The sequence below is a fragment of the Rhinoderma darwinii genome, chromosome 3 (genome assembly GCF_050947455.1).
Source record: "Rhinoderma darwinii isolate aRhiDar2 chromosome 3, aRhiDar2.hap1, whole genome shotgun sequence".
Taxonomy (NCBI): domain Eukaryota; kingdom Metazoa; phylum Chordata; class Amphibia; order Anura; family Rhinodermatidae; genus Rhinoderma; species Rhinoderma darwinii.
The window spans coordinates 232,991,743-233,009,520 of NC_134689.1; the positions used below are offsets into that span (position 1 = coordinate 232,991,743).

The window sequence follows — 17,778 nt, forward strand, 5'->3', positions numbered from 1 at the left end:
GTTATTCATTGACTCCAATGAATAGCAGCGCCAATTACGTCCGTAATGGAGGCGGCGTTTACGCACCTGCACATGCCGTTACGGCTGAAATTACGGGGATGTTTTCAGGCGGAAACATCCCCGTAATTTCAGCCGTTACGGACGCTGTCGTGTGAACATACCCTAATACCTAATACTATATTAAAATTGTATGAAATATTTGTAGATGGGAACATTAAATTCCAATATGTTTTAGGCCCTATTCAGACTGAGTATTTAAAGGCAGTTTATTTTCTACAACATAGGCAAGATATTTTTGACAGTCTCAGACAATGTAGGGACATACCCTGGGGGGTATTGTAATGCCCAGTTGTCAATTATATTAGTTTCCAGAAGGAACAACCGAGGAATAGCACAATGAAGAGTACTAAGATTACTTCCCCAGCCTTGTTAATTCATGGAGAATACAAGTATTTACTAAAACAGACTTGTCAAGAGAGCTGCCAGGTCCTCTTAACCCGTTAGTGACCGGCCCATAGTCTTTTTACGTCGGTCACTAACGGCCTTATTCCGATGCCATAGACTTTTTACGTTGCGGCATCGGAATAAGTAAACAGAGCAGGGAGCTGTCAAATCTCCCTGCTCTCAGCTGCCAGAGGCAGCTGAGTGCTGGGGGCGTCCCTGCTCTGCCGGGTGAGATCGATATTAGTATCGATCTCACCCGTTTAACCCCTCAGATGCGGTGCTCAATAGCGAGCACCGCATCTGAGTGGTTATGGAGAGAGGGAGGGAGCTCCCTCTCATCCCACTGACACCCGGCGATAAGATCGCCGAGTGTCTGTGTCTCCTATGGCAGCCGGGGGCCTAATAAAGGCCCCAGGTCTGCCTGTAATGAATGCCTGCTAGATCATGCCGCAGGCATGACCTAGCAGATGCCTGTCCGTTTTAAACGGACAGGCAGTAATACACTGCAATACAAAAGTATTGCAGTGTATTATAATAGCGATCGGAGGATCGCATAGTGAAGTCCCCTAGTGGGACTAGTAAAAAATAAAAATAAAAGTTTAATAAAGTTAATAAAAAAAATGAAAAACCCACTTTTTCCCCTTACAAACTGCTTTACTATTAAAAAAACAAAATAAAGTTAAAAAGTTACACATATTTGGTATCGCCGCGTCCGTAACGACCCCGACTATAAAGCTATTACATTACTTAACCAGCACGGTGAACGCCGTAAAAAATTAAATAAAAAACGACGGAAAAATTGCTGTTTTCTTTGAATCCTGACTTTAAACAAATGTGATTGAAAAGTGATCAAAAAGTCGCATCTGCTCCAAAATGGTACCAATAAAAACTACAAGTTTTCCCACAAAAAAAAAAAAAGCCCTCATACAACTGCATCGGCGAAAAAATAAAACCGTTACGGCTCTTCAAATATGGAGACACAAAAACAAATCATTTTGAAAAAAAAGTGTTTTCACTGTGTAAATGCAGTAAAACATAGAAAAACTATACAAATTTGGTATCGTTGCAATCGTAACAACTCGCTGAATAAACTTATTGTGTTATTTACACCACACGGTAAGCGGCGTAGATTTAGGACGCAAAAAAGAGTGGCGAAATTTCAGATATTTTTCTCTCCCCCCCCCCCCCCCCCAATAAAAAAAAAAGGTAATAAAAGTTAATCAATAAATATGTACCTCAAAATGGTGCTATTCAAAAATACAACTTGTCCCGCAAAAAACAAGACCTTATACAGCTATGTCGACGCAAAAATAAAAAGGTTATAGCTCTTGGAATGCGACGATGGAAAAACTTAAAAAATAGCTTGGTCATTAACGTCTAAAATAGGCTCGTCATTAAAGGGTTAAAATACATTTATAGTATTAAAGTCCATCATTTATTTAAAATAATAAATATCTTGATTGTAATCTCAATATGGTTACATATGTTTTTCATGCAATAAGAAAGGACATAGTTATACCAGGTCAGGTTAACGAAGGTGCAAAATACTAATGAACAGCCACTCTCACCCCAATTATCTATGAGGTGGCTGCTTAATATTCGCATTGCAAACATATAAAGCTTCTATAAGGTGCCAGTCACAGGGTTGCGTGTAGTGCACTATGCTGGCTTACATTTTGTTAATTACGCTAATAATATTAGATCAGACGCAGAGGCGTAGCTAGGTTCTCCAGCACCCGGGGCAAAGATTCAGTTTGCCCCCGCCCCCAACCTCTTTCCCGACATCTCCTTCCCCCTCGCCGTGTTTGTTTTCTCTACCAATCGACGTGTCATTTCTTTTTATGTAACGCGAGCATAAAAACATTTGTACATTTTACAAGCAATATGGTTCTATACACAACACCAGAACCAAGCTCAATACGTATATGCAGCACCAGCACAAATACAGCTCAATTTAGTGCAACCCCTGCCGTATAGGTGTGTACGGCGTAAAACTATAGCTCCCAGCATGGCCCGAACAATGATAAAGATATGCTGGGAGATGCTGTTTCACAAAAAATAAATCATATCATAATCATTCCACCCATCATCTCGCTGCAGATCATACAGTGACTACATTACTGATTAGAGGCAGAATAAACATTTACATTAAGTGACTCACCGGTGACGTCTCAGATTCTAGTTCTTTTTCTCCATCCGGTCCAGACCTCTATGATGACTTCTCACGGTCACAGCCCATTTCTGCAGTTTGCCGCTCACATGTCTTCAGCTTCTCACTTTACCAACATTTCTGCACCTATAAATAAAGATAAAGTTATCATTATACCACACACTACGCCCCTAAATATAATAGCGCCATACACTGCACCTCTAATTATAATAGCACCATACACCGTGTCCCACACAAACACTGTGCCCCCTGTAGATAGTGCCCCCATATAGCCCACCCCTGTATATAGTGTCCCACAAATAACTCCCCCTATAGTGCTCTACAGATAGCCCACCCCTGTATATAGCCCCCTGTAGATATAGCCCAGCCCTGTATATAGTGTTCCACGTATAGCCCAACCCTGTATATAGCCCCCTGTATATAGTGCTCCACGTATAGCCCAACCCTGTATATAGCCCCCTGTATATAGTGCTCTACAGATAGACCACCCCTGTATATAGCCCCCTGTAGATATAGCCCAACCCTGTATATAGCCCCCCTGTAGATATAGCCTACCCCTGTATATAGTGCTCCACAGATAGCCCAACCATGTATGTAGCCCCCCTGTAGATATAGCCCACCCCTGTATATAGTGCTCCACATATAGTCCACCCCTGTATATAGTGTTTCACAGATAGCCCACCCCTGTATATAGCCCTCTTGTACATATAGTCCACCCCTGTATATAGTGCTCCACAGATGGCCCACCCCTGTATATACTATATACAGGGGTGGACTATATGTACAAGGGGGCTATATACAGGGGTGGGCTTTCTGTGGTGCACTATAGGGGGAGCTATTTGTGGGATATTATATACAGGGGGACTATATACAGAGGTGGGCTATATCTTCAGGGGGACTATATACCGGGGTGGGCTATATCTACAGGGGGACCATATCTATAGGGGTGGGCTATATCTACAGGGTTGGGCTATATCTACAGGGGTGGGCTATAGGCTATATCTACAGGGGTGGGCTATATCTACAGGGGGCTATATACAGGGGTGAGCTATATCTACAGGGGGCTATATACTATATAGCCCCCCCTGTAGCTGTAGCCCACCCCTGTGTATGGTGCTCCATAGATAGCCCACCCCAGTTTATAGCCCCCCCTGTAGCTAGACACCCCCCCCCCCCCCGTAGATAAAGCCCCCCCCCCCCCCCCCCCCCGCAGATACAGCCACACACTTCTATTACAATTAAAAAATAAAAATAAGAAATTCAAACTCGCCTTATTCCCGCTCCCACGCCGTCCGGCAGCCATGGAGACCTGCTCTCTTCTGCGCAGGTCTCCAGGGGGTTGAACACAGCGTCTATGAAAGACGCTGATTGGCTGGGCAGGATGACTTTCCCTGTAAGTCAGTCAGCGCCTTTCATCGACGGAAGCTTCACTGGTACAAAAGGTACCAGTCGCTTCACTCGTGGAAAGGTGCTGAATGGCCGAGCACGGAACGTGCCCGGTCATTCATTGCTTCTAATTGTACCTGTGTCCTTGCGACACAGGTACAATTAGTGCAGGAGGAGGTGGCGCTGGCGCACCCCTCTAAGCTGCGCCCGGGGCACATGCCCCGCCTGCCCCCCCCTATCTACGCCCCTGATCAGACGGGCTGCCCGGCACCAGTACTGACACCCCATTCTCCCCAACAACACGAGGCCGGACTGCATTCTGCAAAAATAATAAACATGATAAGCAAGGGGTATTTAGATTATATTTTGGCCAAAATAAACAAGTTTGCAACCCAATGCCAAGGGTCCTCATTACAAACAAATCACAAAAAATGGGATCATAATTACTTAAAATCACAGAAAAAGGCCATACTTACTGATATATATATATTATATGACTAAAATAAATGATTCAATAAGTAGAAGATTAATGACATTAGAAGTTGCAGCTTTTGAACATTTTAAAGGGGGTTTCCAGCCAATAAAAATTGGTCTATTCTAAGGATAGGCCATCAACAGCTGATGGGTTGGGGTCCGACTCCCGGGACCCTCGCCGATCAGCTGTTTTGAAGGGGCCGCAGCACTCGTACGAGCGCTGCTTTCCCTTCATTTCTACTTGCTCACTGTGAATGTTTAACACCCATTTAATGGGAGAAGAAGACTGCAATACCTGTGAATTGCTACTAAATGCGTGCCAACGATTTACAGTGAGCAAGAAGAAATGAAGGGGAGTGCTGCGGCCCCTTCAAAACAGTTGATGGGCGGGGGTCCCGGGAGTCAAACCCTGACCCATCAGCTATTGATGGCCTATCCTGAGGATAGGCCATCAATGTTTGTTGCCTAGAAAATCCCTTTAACAATTATTCTTAAATTAAAGGGGTATTTCCGCGTTCCACAAATAGTTATTTTTTTGTATAATTAAGTCATACAATTTACTTTCTGTATTAATTGTTCACGGTTTTCAAGATCTCTGCATGTTGTTAGTCAGTAGGAACATTAATTGTTTACATCCAGTGGATAAAATTCTGTTCATGGTCATGTGATGGACACACAGGTGCAGGAATGATTGCAGTTACCGTATGTGTATCAGAGCTGTGTCTTCTAATGATTCCAGCACCTGTGTGTCCATTACATGATCATGGACAGAATTTTATCTAGAGGAAGTAAACAATGAGATTTTAAAAACCGTGAGGAATCAATACAGAAAATGTATTTAAAAATGATGTAACTGTTACTTCTAAACAAATTAACATTAATTCTCTGAAACCGGAAGACCCCCTTTTAAAGCTTCTGATGTTATATTAGGCATATTCAAAATGGACACAAAAGCAGTGCAAAACGAATAAGCATGCATATCCAACCATTAAAGAACAATTCACAATTATTTTTACAACCAAAAACAATTAAAAACACTACATACAGACATGCAAAACAGCAATCTATGATCAGACCAACCATCCAAACAAATCTCAACTGACGAATTATAAAATGAATTTATACAGAAGATGAGACTGATGATTTAAATGTAGAGCTATGTATTAATGTGACATCCAATAGAAACCAGCACATACCCGCCAATAGTGTGGTATATAGAATCCAGCAGGGGGGGCTAACAGCAAAAACCCTGTCCCACGCATATTTCTAGCAGAAAGTATGGCTTCCTCAGGACCCTTACTTTGTTTTTCATGGCCACCACCAAAATTCAGGAGCAACTGCCATCAGGATTACTGCTGTGTACAGCCTTCTACAGACAGGGAATGGATTGTTTCAATCTAGCTATTGGCACTGTATGCATGAACAAAGTGCAATAAAAGGGGAATATAATCGAATGGGCCATTGTCACAGGGAGCGCTCCAATAGACTGTTAAAGGGGTTCTCTTAAGAACTATGATAATATAAGGAAAAAAAGCTCATACTCACGCTTTAAATCCCCTTCAGCCCCAACCCCTTTAGTAGTCTCCTGCTGGTCTCTTTTTACCTTGCTAAATAAATGATGTGCCGCAACGGTCACATACCGTACACGAAGACATGACCACTGCAGTGAGTGATGGGCCGGAGCGGTTACGTGACAGTAGGACATGTTGTCTTGTCAGCAAGCTAAACAGAGACTGGTAGTTAACCACGTACTGAATCCGTTAACGATGTTTGGTTTTATGTGACCTGGTGTTCTATGTGCCAGGGCTGCTTTGTATTGCCAATCGGGCCCTGGCAGAGGGGGCTCATGAACAGCTCTCAAAATGAGGTGCCATGCTTGTGCTGGCTCATACTATCACACCCCCATAGGACTAGGCTTAGCAGAACCCCCCCTTTCTCCTTTCCAGCTCTATAGCTTGCCACTATGGTAGGCACACCTGTGGTATAAACCATATTGTAAGAGTGGATACAGAGATAGCAGTGCCTTTAACACTTACAAACATTGGGATAGCAAGTTTTTGTGTTGCGGTTTTACACAATTCTTCATGATTAAACTTGTTTATTTTACATTGATTGTTTAGAGGTTTAAGTTTTGTATCAAATGGTGCTTTAAAAGATCTGTGTTTCCCGAAAAATGAGGACGTAAGTACCTATCCCTCAACATGACATTGTAATCATTCAGAATGTTCTGTCATTATTATGTAAGAAGTCCTTATGCCAATGACTTTTGATGGGGATTTCATTTGTCAAAAGCTGCCCCCGATATACATGTTTGCGAATAGTGACTCCGATTCCTCAGCAGAGGTTTGCCATGTATTTCAGACTCCATTAGGCACATCTATTAAAAACAACGGGACAGCAGCCACAATGGTTTATTTTATTAGGCTGCCCACAGCAGGGCTCCTGCTCTGAGACAATAGGCGGCAAGATGCCTAATGTGCACTGTGGGCATAAGAAGCCGGGGTGATACACAGGCAGAATAGTTGCTCTTTTAAATGTCAAACTGAGCTAACAGTGGGGGGGGGGGGGGGGGGTACTTTTATATTTGTAGTTTAAATGATTGTGTTTCCAGTTATTGTATGTCAATTAATAAAATAAAACAAGGTTCCAGAATGAAATAATACATCCGGCTCATAAATCAAGGGATTCATGTACTGAAAAGAGGATTTTGAGCGTAATTTGTAGCAGTGACATTTTTTTGTTGTGCACTAAAAGCAACAACCTGCCGTCCTCTTAAATAGTAGACCTCCACTATATGATCATTTGATCTTCCACCTATGTCTGTACGTTTTTTATTAGGACCCGATTCGTAAATTGAAGCTCCTGCTAAATATGTAACAGCACTCCCTCCTACCGTGTGCTATTTATAATACCGTTGTCCTATGTGGCAGAGGGTCCTGTGCGACTGCTACCTCTGTACCCCCTTCACCTACACCCCTGCTTGGGATTCTAGTTTATACATTGCTCGGGAACTCTCCTTTTGTCTCATTGGTTGTTCATATGTTATTTTACTTAATAGTTACTTCCCCAATTGTAAAGCGCGACCAGAATATGTTGGCACTATGTAAATTCAAGATAGGCAGAATGCTACACCACTGCTGCATGGCAAACTAAATGTAAAAACTAAAACTAACCAGTAAGAACTATATGGGCATTCTGGTTGTTTAGGGGATTTCTTTATTATTGTTTATTTGCTTCCGTTATTATTTGGTAAGCCTTTTATAATGTCTTCCCTTCTTCGTATGTAATGCCTGAGGCTTAGAATAAATTGGCACATGTAATATTTCTGTAAAAGGAACTATTTTTCTATATATGTTTTGCGCCACTCCAGAGCTTGATACTGGCTTTCGGTAATAAACATGTTTTAAAGTACTAACCTGACCTTTTGCAGATTGTATTAGCATTTACGAATTTGTTTTTGTGTGCTATGCTGAGAGAGGCATTGCTAGGTGTGATAAACTTCTGAAAGCCCCCACTTGCAAGTCCAATATCAAGTCCATCTTGTTTTCAATCTGTGTCAGACATGTTCTATTTATTTCAAAAGACTCTACGTCAAAAGGTGATTTATAATGAAATAGCAATCCATGTTTTTCTGTTTCACTCAGCTTGAGCATTACCGTGAAGGAGAATGCATGTTAAATTGCAAATTTTCTATATTGTAGATTTTTTATTTTATTTTAGAAAAAGTCCATTTGTATATGATGCCAATATGAGAAATCTGAGTCCTATCAGATGCAAGCGATGGGTAACCGAGCCTATAATTGTCCTAGGATAATTGGTAAGAAATAGTGACACCTTAACCTGGTGAGATACAGACAATATATGGACAAATTGATTGGGGCACACCTCTTAATCATTGACTTTAGGTGTTTCATTCAGTTCCATTGACATAGGTGTATAAATCTAGCCCCTAGCCATGTAGTCTGCATTTACAAACATCAGTGAAAGAATGGATCGTTCTTCAGAGCTCACTGAATTTGAGCGTGGTACTGTAATAGGATGAAACCATTGCAACAAGTCAGTTAGTGAAATTTCTTCGCTCCTGGCTATTCTAGGATCAACTGTGAGTGATATTATTGCAAAGTGGAAGCGTTTAGGAACCACATCAACTCAGCCACAAGGTGGCAGACCACGTAAAGTACAGAGCGGGGGCGCTAAGTGCTCAGGCGATTAGTGCATAAAAGTCGCAAACGCTTTGCTGACTTAACTGCAGAATTCCAAAACTCCTTTGGCATTAACACAAACTGTGCCCCGGGAGATTCATAGCATGGTTTTCCATGGCCGAGCAGCTGCATGCCAGCCTTACATCACCAAGCACAATGCCAAAGTCGAATGGAGTGGTGTAAAGCACTGGACTCTGGAGAAGTGGAAACTTATTCTGTGGAGTGAGGAATCACGCTTCTCTATCTGGCAGTCTGATAGGTGAGTCTGGGTTTGGCGAATGCCGGGAGAACAATACCTGCCTGACTGCATTGTGCCAACTGTAAAGTTTGGTGGAGGAGGAATAATGATGCGGGGTTGTTTTCCAGTGGTTGGCTTAGGCACATTAGTTTCAGTGTAGGGAAATCTTAATGCTTTGACATTTTGGACAATTGTATGCCCCCATCTTTGTGGGGACTTTCTGTTTCAGCATGACTGTGCCCCAGTGCACAAAGTGAGGTCTATAAAGGCATGGGCAGGTGAGTTTGATGTGGAAGAACGTGACTGGCCCGCACATCGCCCTGATTTGGACACGCTCGTCTGTGAGAGGTCTTTTCATTTTTATAGACCTATAGCAGTTTACATTATATCCACTGGATAGGTCATCAGTATATAATCGGTGGGGGTCCGACAACCAGACCCCGCACCGTTTAGCTGCTCCGGCTGCCTCAGGGCACCGGATGTTATGCAGTGTTTCGGAAGCAGATTGCTCCGTACACTGCAAAACGCCCGTGCTGCAGAACTGCAACTCTCCTCCTATTCACTTGAATAGGAGCAGAGCTGCAGCTCTGCCACTATACTGTGATCGGAGTCATATGCTTCCGACACGTTGATCTAGAGGCAGCTGGAACAGCTGATTGGTGTGGGGTCCGCATAGATGATTTGGCAAAAACTCGGTGTGTATAGATGATTTGGCAAACACGTAGTGTAGCAGACACGTGGCACAGATGATACTTTCGACTCCGACACTAGATGATGCACTGGAACAAACACAATTCTAGCATATGGGATACAGGAAATGGGAACACTGGATACACGTTACAACTAAGGGACCATTTGCAAAGACTAAATTAGGCAGACACAACAACGCTCGGGCAAGGAGTGGAAGGGCAGAGCCCTTTTTAAAGTCCAGGGTGTAAAGGGATTGGCTGGGGAACTACAGTCCCTACAGGACACAGAGGGGTGCTGCAGCCGCGTATGGCGTCTCTGTGGAGGGAAACGCCGGCATCAAGAACGTGTCCTGCGGCTGCCAGTAAGTAGGACGTGCTGTTGGACAGCGACCGCGGACACAACAATACTAATAACCTATCCTGTGTATAGGTCATCCGTATGAAAATCGGGTCCATGCTCGGACAGCCCCTTTAACATATGTCATAGAACCTTGCTATTTCTAATGCTGCCCATTTGTAACATTGCTGTACTCTTCCTATCCAGCAGGAACCTTTAACAATTCTAACCTCTGTACACTATTTCACTGTCCTGTGTCCTCATTCCACTGCTTCAGTCTTGATTGGTTATGCTCACATTTCTTGCGATTGAAAGCCTGTTGTTGCATAACTTCGTTCCATATTGATGACTGCATTTTTCCTTTATGTGACACCAGTTGCCCACATATGAATTTTTTTAATTGCTGTAATCTTAGAAACAAAAATGGTTAATTGCAGCCCAGTTTTGTGTTCGGCAGAACACTGCTGTTTATCCAGCCTTATAAGACACAATTTAATGAGTCATGGTCCCTGCAAAGAGAACTAGGAAGAAGTCTGGTGATTATCTTCTCTGCAGGAAGACTAACACAACTTAAACTAAGAAATAATGATCACAATTCTCATGACTCCCTTGGTCACCATTTATATAGCCGAACCTAATAAAGGAAGAATTACAATTCCTAATGTGGGTCTGAGGAGAGTGAAGCGTGTGGTTTGGGTGCAGGAAAGCAATCTCAATCTTACAATTAAATCATGTTAAACCTGTTTGCAAGTCCCATTGTTTACACATCGGCATCATAGTCCCTATATATTATAATCGACAAACCTTCCACTGGAACTTGATCAGTCAGGCTCGCCTTTATTGCATGTTCTTGAAGAGAGAACTTCTATGGTGATCTAAATTTTAGTCCATAATAACCATAGGGAAAGCCTGGGTCTTGTAGCCATGATACGGAAGTTAAAAGGCAGCCAAATTCGCCTCTGATGACAACTTGTTTTTTTTTTTTTCCATCGGAGGCATAGTTCAGGAGTATTCTCTGAAGTATACCTCGGAAGGAAGACTGTGACGTTTAAGCATACAGTAGCATACATTGCCTAATGACTCCCATTGTAAAAAAAATTATAAAATAAAATGGATACCACATGGTATATAAAGTGTTTTTTATATATCCCTCTGTATAGGTAAGAGCAGCAGACTACACTTTATTATGCAGTAAAACAAGGTTATGCTGATGCACATTTTCCCGGTGTAAGCCAAAATGACACTCTTTTGGCATACACCAGGTAGATGTGGCCCTATGAATATGTTCACTTGAGAACCGCTGTGGCCACTTCATTCTCAGGATTGGTAGGGATCCGGGCATTCAGACCTTCACCGATTAGAAAGAGACAGCATATCCTTGCAAAATGACACAACTTTCTACGATGGAAAAACTCCTTGAAGTAAAAGTAATGATGTCTTTATTTGAAAAATCACTTTTTAATACTCGATCAACATATGTTGTTCCCCTGTATTTTATTATTTGAATATAACTAGTAATAATTTTATGTATTTGTTTTATATTTTTCTTTGAGTCTATCATCTGCAATTACAAATTTAGAATTAAAAACTACAATGGCATATATAACCTTTGTAAATTGGTCCCACTATTAGGGTGTTCAGTTACTGTACTTAGAGGTACACTGTCTTACTATTTGCCGACTATATGATATTGTGCATAATACATTTAGTTCTATATGATCGTGTCTTTTAGGCCTCATTTACACGAGCGTAATATACGCGCGTGCGACGTGCGTGCTTTTCACGCGTGTCGTACGCACCTATATTACTCTATGGGGCAGTGCAGACGATGCGTGAATTTTGCGCAGCGCGAGTTCTATAATCGTGCGTTTTTCGCGCATCACGCACCCATTGAAGCACTTCCGTGCGAACTGCGTGATTCGCGCAAGAGCTGTCAAACTCTGAATGTAAACAGAAAAGCACCACGTGCTTTTCTGTTTACAAACATCCAAAAGGAGTGTCTTAGAGATGAGCGAACCGAACTTCACCGGGTTCGGCCGAACTCGTTTTGGCCGAACCCGGCAAAAAATGTTGCGGGACGCGACGTCAGGAGACGGTCACTGTCCAGGGTTCTGAAATAGTTAAACTGGTTCAGCACCCTGCACAGTGACTTCCGATCCCAATATACGTGAACGTGTAAAAAAAAAAAAAAAAAGTTCTGACTTACCGATAAAACTCCCGGCTTCTTCCTCCAGTCTGACCTCCCGGGATGACAATTCAGTCCAAGTGACAGCTGCAGCCAATCACAAGCCAAGCACAGGCTGCAGCGGTCACATGGACTGCCGCGTCATCCAGGGAGGTGGGGCCAGATGTCAAGAGAGGCGCCTCACCAAGGACGCGTCACCAAGGACACGGCCGGGAAGTTCTCGGTAAGTACGAACCTCTTTTTTTTTTAGTTTCAAAAGGTATTTATTGATATGTCGGTACAGAAATGTGATGCACAATTTTCATGTAATCAATCCTCACGCAGGAGGATATAGAAATAAGTGCTTGTTTTAAACCGAAATGGATTTACATGGGGGTAAGGGATTGGAGGGACATAGGAATAACAAAATATAAACCAACCAACTATGCCATAAAATTATACATATTAGTCATACTACTGTAGAGCGCTCCTAGTATCACCTTGTGGGATCCCACTTTACAGGGTAATAGTATACTGAAAGTCGGGTGAATGAGGGGAGGAGAGCCAAGGGTCCCATACCGCACGATAGAGGTGGAGTGAATCAGTTCTCACCGCCTCCATTTTTTCAAATATGACTATACGATTGACTCTATTAATAACCATAGAGATATCAAGATCAGCTGTACGCCACTTGGACGCTATATAAATTCGAGCCGCTAAGAGTATAAACTGGGCGAGCTTAAATTTGGAGTTCGGTATTCTGGGAGGAATGGCTCCTAGCAGGCATGTAGGGAGCCGTTTTGGAACGGTAAACTGGCAGATATTAGAGATCAAAGTACAGATATCTGACCAAAAAATTGAGACTCGTGGGCACGACCACCATGTATGGTACATAGTTCCATCCGAGGCACAACCTCTAAAACACTCGGCCGAAACCGTTGGGTATATGGCGTGAAGTTTTGCCGGGACGTAGTATGCTCTATGTAACAGTTTCGTGGATGTCTCAACCAGGGATACCTGCCAGCTACCCTTACTAATAGTGTCACAGCATTGTCTCCATTGTGCAGGTGATAACGTGGCCCCCATGTCCTCCTCCCACTTCAACATATACGGTAATTTGGTATCAGGGTGAGGGGTATTAAAAATACTATATACCATAGATAACAGCCCCTGCCGAGAGGGTGAAAAGATTAATATTCTTTCCAGTGGGGTGTATGTCATTTTAGTTTGGGCAGGTAGTAGTTTGCGCAAAAACGAAAATATCTGTATAGCCCTATAGTGTTCTGGGGCAGGGGGGGCATGGGTCTCATTGAATTGTGCATATGAAATCAGACGATCAGCCCTATTGAAGTCATGGACTTTTGTTAGGGTTTTAGAGCACCACCAAGTATAGCTTGAGCTCTGAAGGCCTGAGGGGAACCCCGGATTTCCAATCACGGAAAGCAGCGGGGAGCACCAGGACTGCAGCCCATGTCGGAATCTAACTGATCGCCACAGAATGAGGGAGTGGTATGAGAGAAGGGAGATATTCTTTAATGTAGTCGGTAGGGGAGATACCATCCACATCAATGCGCCCCATGAATATGGTGTAATTTGAGCCGCCTCCAACGAGACCCATACCGGTGCCCTATCTGGTGGAAGATGCGTTAGTAACAGTTGGGCCACCCTAGCCGCCTTATAGTAGAGTAGTATATTGGGGACCGACAGTCCTCCTACTCTTTTATGATACATCATGACACGTGTCGATATTCTAGGGCGTTTATTATTCCAAATAAATTTAAAGATGTCTTTCTGGAGGAGTTGTAGATCACCTTTCTGGAGGGGGATAGGAAGAGTTCTGAATAAATATAATAATCTAGGGAGGGTCACCATTTTGATCGTATTAATTCTACCCACCCATGAGATCGGTAATTTAGCCCAATTTGCCATATCTGCCCTAATGGTCTTAAATACCTGTGGGTAATTGTATTTGTACATTGTATCAAGGGAGGAGGTTAATGCTATGCCCAAGTAAGGGAGGTAATGCCTTTGGGTGTGAAAACCAAAATTTATTTCTATCAATTTTTGCAGGGAAGGTGGAACGTTACAATACAGGGCCTCCGATTTAGATTGGTTCACACGTAATCCCGAGACTGCGGAGAAGGAGCCGAGAGCCGCCATCAGATTTGGGAGAGAAGTCAACGGTTTAGTGAGCGTGAGGATGAGATCATCAGCAAAGAGACTTATCTTTTGTTCCCCGTGACCAACTCTCTGTCCCGTAATATTTGGATTACACCTAATAAGTTCTGCTAATGGTTCCATAGCGAGTGCAAATAAAGCTGGCGAGAGGGGACAGCCCTGTCTAGTACCTCTCCGTATGTATATGGGATGAAGTGTGGTAGTTGGTAGTTTAAGGTGAGCCTCTGGGTTGTGGTATATTGTCTTGACAGCCTGGAGAAAGGGGCCCCCAATCCCTACCCTTTCTAATACTTTAAATAGGTATTCCCAGGAAAGGCTATCAAAGGCCTTTTCTATGTCTAACGCCAAAAGGACCATCCTGGATTTAGTAATGTTGGCTGACTGTATAGTATTGAGGATTTTCCTAACATTATCCGGTGCTTCCCTTCCTGGAATAAATCCCACTTGATCTCTATGGATTAATTGGGACATAAACCTGTTCAACCGTTTGGCCAGAATAGAGGTGAATATTTTAGCGTCTAGATTAAGTAATGATATCGGCCTGTAATTACCTGCCATCAAGGGGTCCTTGTTAGGTTTGGGGTTAACTGTGATCATGGCTGAGAGGAATTCAGTGGGCATGGGCCGACCCCTCATCAGGTCTGTGCAAAAGGTAACTATATGCGGGACTAACTGCTGAGAGAATTTTTTATAATATAAGGCCGTGAATCCATCAGGTCCCGGGGCCTTCCCCAATTTCAACTTCTTAATAGTGTCCTCTACCTCATCACTCGATATCTCGGCATTCAAGAATTCAATATCCTTTTTGGAAAGTTGACGGATGTTGACAGAGGCTAGGAAATCCCTCACCGCAGCCTCAGAGGGGGGGGGGAGGGTTGGCATATAGGGTTTGGTAGAACCTGGTGAAGTCCTCATGAATACGGTCCGGGTTGGAGGTGATCTGTCCCGGGCGTGACTGTATACGAAACACCTGATTGATTCGCTGCCGAGCTTTAAGTTGTTGGGCCATAAGTTTATCTGGTTTATTGGCCCATTTATAATATTTAGATTGAGTCCATCTAAGGGCTTTTTCTGTCCTATTGGTTAGTATCATATCAATCTGGAGCTTAGTGTCTTTAATAGCGCGAATGAGATATAAAGAAGGACTTCGTTGATTGGCCGCTACCAATCGGGCTAGTTTGGCTTCAAGGGCATTTTGCGCCTGAGACCTTTCTTTTTTACATGGAGATGCCATTGCTATTATCCTGCCCCTTATAAATGCTTTATGGGCAAGCCACACAGTATGTGAGTTAACATCAGGAGTGGAGTTGTCCACAAAGTATTGAGAGAGTTCAGTCTGAATCTGTTGCTGAACAGTAGGGTTAGATAAGAGTGACTCATTGAGCCTCCAGGAAAAGGGCATGACACCTCGCTTAGAAAAGTCGAATTCAGCTAGTACTATATCATGATCTGACCAGGCTGATAGGATATGTCTAGAGTAGGCCAATGAGGGGAGGGAGTTTGTTGAGGATAGGATCATGTCAATCCGGGTGTATAAACGATGCGCCGGAGAAAAGTATGTATAGCCCCGTTGCGCCCCATTATATTCTCTCCACGTATCAGCAAGAGAGAGCGACCCCATAATCTTTTTGATCAAAGCTGCCTGAGGTATGCGTGCGTCTAGAGGGAGCGGGTGAGGAACGGTCTAGTGTAGTGTTCATCACAAAATTAAAATCCCCATTCCATATTAAATGCTGGTATTGTAGAGAGAGTAAGGTATCATGTAACCCGTCAAAAAACTGAAGCGGGTCTTCATTTGGAGCGTACGAATTCACTATACATATGACTTTATCATATAATACACCTAGGATGATCACAAATCTGCCCTGGGGATCTACTATAGACTCAGTAACCTGGATAGGAAGACTATTCTTGATTAAGGTGATCACTCCGCGTGACTTAGAGGGAAATGTAGCAGAGTAAAATGTAGTGTACTGGGGATGGAAGAATTTAGGGTGAGATGTAGGTGTGAAATGGGATTCCTGCAAACAAATAACATCAGGATTATGCTTAATATACGAGAGAAAAGCTTTTTTCCTTTTTTGCGGAGAGTTGAATCCCCTCACATTATGACTTAGTACTCTACACATAATACAAGGGAGGAAGTGGCATATTCTCGGCAGATACATCAAGCAGAAAATTTCTAGGCATACAGTGTAACAGACGCAGGTGACTAATATTTTTGGCATATATGCTTGTACATGGCATAATGAGCGAAATAAACAAGTTAAACAAAAAACAATGGACAAATGTCCAACTATTCCGTGGAGTATTCCGCAGACAGGTAGCACCGCTTGGGGTGCACACCTCTGCTACAGCAATTCTCACAAAAATGAAGGCCAGCATGGTGGCCAGCAGCACTAAGCCTGATGACAGGATCTAGCCAGAAAGTTCCTTGGAACAAGAAATATCAACGGTGGCCTAGATGAGGCAAGATATAAAGACACAATGCGGCTCCCCAAAGGGCATGATACTCATCTGTATATCGAGCAAGGATCCTTATACATTGTGTCCTCCTATTCCCCGAGGATCGGGCATCCCCGCAGTGGAGTTGGAGATTCTCGGTCCGGCTGTCCAGATCCTAGTCGGCCGTTGAGGTCTGGGCGGAAGGGCTGATATAGGGACCAATGGAAGTCCAGCAGACTGCAAGGCATCTCGACCCTCCGCCGGAGATTTAACCACATAGGTTCTGTTGCCGACCTGAAAATTAAGCGAAAAGGGGAATCCCCATCGGTAACAGATCTGGGCCTTCTGTAAAGCTTGAGTAACGTCCCGCATTTCTCTTCGTCGTTGGAGTGTAGAAGGTGCCAAGTCCGCATATAAGTGGACTGAGGGTGGCATTCCCGGTAGAGGTGCTAGACTTCAAGCCGCCATTAGGATCCGATCTCTCGCCTCTGGATAGTGAAATTTTAGAATCACATCGCGTGGTAAATCCTGGTTGCGTGGTCGCGTCAGGGCTCTGTGAACCCTATCCATCCGAAATAAATCAGTGGCAGCTTGGGGTAGGAGGGTACGGAACAACGTGGTGAGATTGGATTCCAAATCTGTAACGGTTTCCGGTAGGCCTCTGATACGTAGGTTTCCTCTCCGGGACCTATTCTCAAGATCTTCTAATTTCAGCTCCAGTGCCTCCAACTGTGCTGCATGTGTATCGATATCTCTGCGGTCCGTCTCCAGGGCGTCCGCCATGTCATCGGCCCGGTTCTCTATGTCAGAGACTCGTTGTCCCACTTCATGTATTTGGCGGGAAAACTCGGCCACTGCCTGTGTTAGTTCCGTGCGGAACAATGCCGCAATATTCCTGAATAACTCATCAGTGTCAGTGTGGGTAACGATCGCTGAAGGTGAGGACGGTAAGGATGTTTCTGCCGCTGACAAACTCTCACTGACCTGAGCTGCAGCCGGGTCGGCCATGATGGATTGCCTCGTGGTTCGGAAGATCTCCGGTATAGTTTGC

The 17,778-nt window shown here is 43.6% G+C and overlaps 1 protein-coding gene across 2 annotated transcripts in view; it reads left to right on the forward strand.

The window, feature by feature from the left end:
* EXOC4 (exocyst complex component 4) overlaps positions 1-17,778 on the forward strand; it is a 410,874-nt gene that overhangs the window by 176,554 nt on the left and 216,542 nt on the right. The window contains exon 11 of one of the 2 annotated variants that reach the window (XM_075857510.1): positions 14,175-14,361. The exons of the other annotated variant lie outside the window; for it this stretch is intronic. Coding sequence (XP_075713625.1) covers positions 14,175-14,346 — 172 coding nt within the window. The 3' untranslated portion in view covers positions 14,347-14,361. Of the gene's footprint in view, positions 1-14,174; positions 14,362-17,778 lie in introns of those variants that run through there. 2 annotated transcript variants of the gene reach the window in all.